Genomic DNA, 6,342 nt, shown 5'->3' with positions numbered 1-6,342 from the left:
GCTGAAGTTCTTTTTAAATTATGGCAGGCAGGAGAGTTGACAGGGACCATCTTGCTGAGCACTAACATCCTGCATATATCACTTAAAAATGACACAAACATCCCTCAAAATTGGGAAAATGTTAAATATGTTTGAGTAGATTAAGCGTTTTAAGTAGTGGTTAGGATTATTTAGAATTTAATGAAGTTTTGTACTTCTCGCCTTCCAGTAGTCTCTTTGCAAGTAGGGTTCAGATCCTCAACCTTGGAGCAGAACCCTTTTCCCTCACTCTCTTGAAACATGGCACACAAATGATATTAGCTTTGTCTCCTTCAGGTCTTTACCAGTCTTTTCAAACAAAGCAACTTGGATGAAAAACTTAAGTATAATTTATTAGCTAAAAAATAAAATAAATCAATGGGATCTCATGTCCAGCTGCCTTCTACACATATACACACATTTCTTGGAGGATGCAAAGCAATGTAAAGGCATTATTAAACACTTGCTATTAGCCTGCTATATAAGGAAAAACTAAATTATGCATTTACAACAGATAGGCAAAAATGTCATGTACTTATTCAATTCCTTCTTGTTTGTCTTTGATGGCAACCTGAAAGAGAGGCAGACAAGTAGTCTCTTAGTGAAGTTTGATCCAGTTTCTCACAGAAATCAACTATTTTGTGGTAGAGCAGGAACAAAAGGGGAAAAACAATTTCAATTAAGGCTCAAACAGAAAGTAGGGGTTACATAAAGCCAGTTTAAGAGACCTTCCTTTTCTGCAGTTAATCACCTGTACTTACTACAGAAGACAAGAGAGTCTGGACTTCAGGTGGGTTGTATCCCATCCTTAGCCACAGCAGAATTACCAAAGGAAAACAGCAGAACCACACAGGGCCCAAAACTTTTGTCTTGCAGAGGTGGTTCTCTCATCCTCCATGGCAAACTGAATCAGATGAAATTCCCTCCAACTCACTATGAATGCGACTGCTGCCCAGGGAATAGCTCATCCCTGCAGATTTGTTTTTTTCTGAATTGGTGGATTCCATTTTGGGCCACACCCACTCAAACATGTAGCAGGGATGAGGGCACAAATAATTGGGGTGGGGGGAGCGCTTAAGGTCTGTGAAAAAGTGTATTGAATTTAAGAAAGGAAGGAGGATAAAGTATCAGCACTTTTGAGAGAAAGGAATCCTAAGGAAATGGTCCTGAGTCTCCCAAGATCTCATTGGTGCTTCAAGTGCCATGTGTCTGCCCCATGTTGAAAAGTGAGGAACCAGCAGAGGTCTTACTAGGGATGCTCCCACAAGACACCTCTTTATAGGGGGAGCTACCCCTAGTTGAATGTGTCTCCCTATCAAGAGAAAATGGCTCATTTTTGCCTTTAAACAGTGTTTGAACCCCTGGGTCAGTCCACCCTGGATGGCTCCAAAACATCTATCCCTGGGGTCTGAAAGGACAGAATATGCCCCTGCTTCACCTGGGTGATGGTGGATTAACCCATCTGGCGGCATGCCAAGCAGTTGCCACCCAAGTGCAGCTTCTTACCCTGTTCACAGCTATATATCTTGAGGCACAGAGGAGACACCTCCCACTGACAGGTCATCGCCATAAAAGCAATGCCAAGGCAACTTTAAATGCGCCAACTTACCCGGAACCTCTCCTCAAGGAGGGAGAGCTCGCTGATGAGATCTGTGATGGCGTTGGTGAAGGCTTCTTGGGGACTGTAATCGGGGGTGGTCTGGACACGAATAATGATCTTATGCTCCAGTGGATGAGGGACCTTGTACCCTGCAAACAGCACCTGAGGGTCTTTCAATAACTGCCTGGCGAGGGGAGGAAGAAAAGGGACACACAGAAAGTATACTGTGAAAAATGTGGTTTGCCTTGCTAGATCAGACCAAGGATCAGCTACCTTAGGCCAAAGGAGGACAGCTAAGATGGTGAAAAGTCTGGAAACGGGGGCTGGGTGATAACTGGTTTTCAACTTCATGATATACCAGCAGCTAGATACTGTAATAGACTGATATATCACAATGTCTGAAATGCATCTTGGCTGTAGCTTCCTCCTCACCTTAGGGAAGGAAGAAGCAGCTGAGATACACTGCCCAGCTTTACAGCTGAGCAAGCCTCCATACTGCGTCCAGCTCAGATGAGCTTCCTCAAAGGTGCAGGCAGATGGAGCCCGAGGAGGCCTATAAAGCATGGTTAAAAGATGAGAATGTGTAGCCTGCAGAAGGAAAGATCAAGTGGAGATGTGAAAGCTATCTTGAAAGATCTGGCGGCTGCTGTGCAAAACACAGAGCAGACTTCTCTATACTGGCAGCATTATTATTATTATTATTATTATTATTATTATTATTATTACTACTACTACTACTGGCAGCACTATTATTATTATTACTACTGCTACTACTAAAATTTGTACACGGCTCTTCCTCAGTAGATCTTAGGGAGGTTCACAGCATAAAATGACAATGTGAAAAAACAAAATACATAATAAAAATATGAACAAAAACAAACTAATAATCCCCACTCCTAAAACACATTTAAAAGGGCATTGGGTATCGGCCAAACATTCTCATGTTGCCACTCTCCAAACCTCTTGTGAAGGAGCACACGAAGAAGGGCCTCAGTGGATACAGTGGTACCTCAGGTTACAGACACTTCAGGTTACAGAAATAGTACCTTGGGTTAAGAACTTTGCTTCAGGATGAAAACACAAATCGCGTGACGGCAGCTGGAGGCCCCATTAGCTAAAGTGGTACCTCAGGTTAAGAACAGTTTCAGGTTAACAACAGACCTCCCAAACGAATGAAGTTCTTAACCCGAGGTACCCCTGTAATCGGGCCTTTTCTGCAATGGTTCCCTGTTTGTGGAATGAACCAGGGAGGTTCAACAGGATCTTAAACTAGATTGGCTTAAGCAGGCTCTTAAATAATTTTAAATGCCAGGATCTTATGATCTTAAATGCCAATTAGGAGCACAGTCTACTACAGGGATGGCTATCCAGATGTCAATTCCCATCAGCCCTAGCCAGCATAGTCAAGGGTCCATGATGATGGGAGTTGCAATCCAGCAATATTTAAAGGCCACAGGTTCACTATATCTGATGCTATTCTCTACTTTGGGCATAAGATCCAAGGAACTGAGGTCTCCAGAAGGAGCTTGACTTCTTTCCCTGGGGCTGGAAGGAAGTGGCAGAACATTACTACTAAAACCTGTAATGAACATGCCACATTTTACTTCCCCAGCAGCCTATATAACATCCTTGCTTTTGGTAATTTAGCCAGTCAAAAACACTTGACAGTGTCCAACAAACTCCCATTTTCATAGGTATATTTGTATCAATTTACAAGCCAAGGGCTCCCTTAAGTAGTCTGGGGGAGATCACCCAGAGCCTACCAGGAGTATGGAAAAGCAACAACCTCATTGTCTCCTTGACCAGGCATAGGCAAACTCCGGCCCTCCATATGTTTGGGACTACATTTCCCATTATCCCTGTCCACTGGTCCTGTTGGCTAGGGATGATGGGGATTGTAGTCCCAAACATCTGGAGGGCCAGAGTTTGCCTATGCCTGTCCTTGACCATTATCCTTGTTTGAGACAGGTGCTGCTTTCAAACAACCCCACCCAAACCTTGCTGTAAAACAAGAGCCATGGCTACTCACGACTTAATGATATTCCCCAGAGTGTGATCTTCCTTGTTGATGGTAAACAGGCAGGCATTTGGCACTTTGGTATCCTTATTTATTGTAATCCTGGAAGGAAAAGGTGGAGCAGAGAAGAGACTTTTAAAAACTGTTTTGAAAATGCAAGGCTAATTTCAATGCCAGCTAATACAAGACTTTCCTTGATAGGAGGCAAGGCTCGTTGCATCAGCTTTGCCGAAAGCCCAACTTCACCAGGCCCCTTAACTGTGCAAGTCCTGAAGCTCACTGGTTGACTCTTGGGAAGGTCACAGCCTCTCAGCCTAACCTACCTCCCAGGGTTGTTGTGGGGACTGAATGGGAAAGGGGGGTGGGAACTATGTACGCCACCTTGAGCTCCTTGGAAGAAAAAGTGGAATATGACAGCATCTTAAAAAGCAGAGACTTCACCTTGCCAACAAAGGTCCATATAGTAAAAGCTATGGTTTTCCCAGTAGTGATGTATGGAAGTGAGAGCCGGACCATAAAGAAGGCTGATCGCCAAAGAATTGATGCTTTTGAATTATGGTGCTGGAGGAGACTCTTGAGAGTCCCATGGACTGCAAGAAGATCAAACCTCTCCATTTTGAAGGAAATCAGCCCTGAGTGCTCACTGGAAGGACAGATCCTGAAGCTGAGGCTCCAAGACTTTGGCCACCTCATGAGAAGAGAAGACTCCCTGGAAAAGACCCGGTTGTTGGGAAAGATGGAGGGCACAAGGAGAAGGGGACGCCAGAGGACAAGATGGCTGGACAGTGTTCTTGAAGCTACCAGCATGAGTTTGACCAAACTGCGGGAGGTAGTGGAAGACAGGAGTGCCTGGCGTGCTCTGGTCCAGGGGGTCATGAAGAGTCGGGCACGACTAAACGACTGAAGAACAACAAAACTGCAAAAATAAATAAATAATCTCGGCTTCCACACAAGCTAGAAACTTAACGAAGTGGGATTCTGGTCCACCCCCTGGCGCCCAGCAAGTGCCGCCCAGCGCCCCCCCAACCCCCACGGCGGATGCTCTACCACTGATATGTGGTCCCCCTTCATTTCCACCCAGACCCCAAGATGGTCACAGGCCTCCCCGCTGCCCAGGCCATTTTAGCTTCCCTCCCTCCCCTCACTCACTTCTTCTCTCCTTCGAAAAGCAGGAAGGACTCGAAAGCCGGAGGCGCGTTCATTGCTCTCCGCTCGTTTGTTTCGGCTCCCGGCGCAACGGGGAAAACCGCTTCTGGGTTGGCGTCACGCTTCCGGTTCCGGGTGCTTTTCACTCGCTCCCCAGTGCGTTCGGAGTGAAGAGCGATCGCTTTCGTACCTATAGCTCCCTCTGGCGGCCACGGGGAGAAAACGCAACCTGCCGGGCTTATTATCCCCTTTCCCGTCTTTACCTCCCCCTTGTGGACAGAGGAGGAAACGCAAGCTCCCGCCACACACGCGCTCTCTCTCCCCCGATTTAAATGGAAAAGTTCCATTTAAATGTGGGAGGCTTCAAAAACCAGATGAATCGTTTGTTGAAGGCAGCAGTCCTTTTTTAAAAAAGATTTCAGCTGGCTGCTATTTATTTTTGTCTTTTTTTTTTTTAAGACCACCCTTTCATATGTTAGCGAGTTTCAATTTTGCTAGCTGCTTTCAACATCAATGGGTGGGGATGGAAATTGAAGCCCTATGCAAAATCATAATAAATTAATGTGTACGTACATTCACTTTTCAAGGGATGCGGGTGGCACTGTGGGTTAAACCACAGAGCCTAGGGCTTGCCAATCAGAAGTTTGGCGGTTTGAATCCCCGCGACGGGGTGAGCTCCCATTGCTCGGTCCCAGCTCCTGCCAACCTAGCAGTTTGAAAGCATGTCAAAGTGCAAGTAAATAAATAGGTACCGCTCCAGTGGGAAGGTAAACGGCGTTTCCGTGCGCTGCTCTGGTTTGCCAGAAGCGGCTTAGTCATGCTGGCCACATGACCCGGAAGCTGTACGCTGGCTCCCTTGGCCAATAAAGCGAGATGAGCGCTGCAACCCCAGAGTTGGTCACGACTGGACCTAATGTTCAGGGGTCCCTTTACCTTTACCTTACATTCACTTTGGAGCAGGTGAGCCGTTTGCCTGCTGGCCTGGTCCTCACTGTTGAAGCACAGCTCCAAGGCCCTCCTGCTGTCCCTTCTTATGAATCACAGAATCATACAATTGTAGAGTTGGAAGGGACCCTGAGGATCATCTAGTCCAACCCCCTGCAATGCAGGAATACGAAGCCATCCCATACAGGGATCAAACCTGCCACCTTGGCATTATCAGTACCACACTCTAACCAACTGAGCTACCCAGGCATTTCTCACAACTGATCTTTGTCTTTAAACCAGTGTTGGACCATACAGCCCTTCAAACAGAGGATGTTTTCTGTCAAGTAGTCTTTACCAACCTACCCTGAATCCAAGCAAAGCTGAAAGGTGTGTCTACCTTAGGGAACAGGGAAGTTGTGTCCCCCACCCACTCCGCTGCTCGGTGTGCTTCACAGCTCCCCTCACCCCCCAGTTGTTCACATCAGCACAGCTTCACTGGTGTCAGATTTGCTTGTTTGGTACACACATTAGGAGGAATGTTCTGACACCAAAAGCTGTTCAACAGTGGAACAGAAGACCTCAGAAAGTGGTAGACTCTCCCTTGTTATGTTTAACGAGAGGTTGGGTGGCCATC

At 46.3% G+C, this 6,342-nt stretch overlaps 1 protein-coding gene across 1 annotated transcript; it reads right to left on the bottom strand.

The window, feature by feature from the left end:
- Positions 1–350: 350 nt before the first annotated feature.
- Positions 351–4,933, bottom strand: POLR2J (RNA polymerase II subunit J). Its single transcript, XM_079955899.1, has 4 exons — positions 4,785–4,933; positions 3,648–3,737; positions 1,628–1,802; positions 351–589 (listed from the first exon to the last, which is right to left on the bottom strand). Exons 1-4 carry the CDS (start codon positions 4,835–4,837, stop codon positions 554–556), a joined length of 354 nt encoding a protein of 117 aa, XP_079812025.1. The 5' UTR covers positions 4,838–4,933; the 3' UTR covers positions 351–553.
- Positions 4,934–6,342: the final 1,409 nt, after the last annotated feature.

Source organism: Podarcis cretensis (assembly GCF_951804945.1).
Source record: "Podarcis cretensis genome assembly, chromosome: 15".
Lineage (NCBI taxonomy): Eukaryota > Metazoa > Chordata > Lepidosauria > Squamata > Lacertidae > Podarcis > Podarcis cretensis.
The sequence above is the reverse complement of the archived record's forward strand: the minus strand, read 5'-3'. Positions and strand labels throughout refer to the sequence as shown.

Excerpts from the sequence above, each read along its gene's own strand:
- POLR2J (XM_079955899.1), bottom strand. The coding sequence starts at position 4,837 with ATGAACGCGCCTCCGGCTTTCGAGTCCTTCCTGCTTTTCGAAGGAGAG. Across the intron at positions 1,803-3,647 it reads CTGGGGAATATCATTAAGTC|GCAGTTATTGAAAGACCCTC; the intron begins GTGAGTAGCCAT and ends TCCCCTCGCCAG. Across the intron at positions 590-1,627 it reads TCCTTGAGGAGAGGTTCCGG|GTTGCCATCAAAGACAAACA; the intron begins GTAAGTTGGCGC and ends CCTCTCTTTCAG.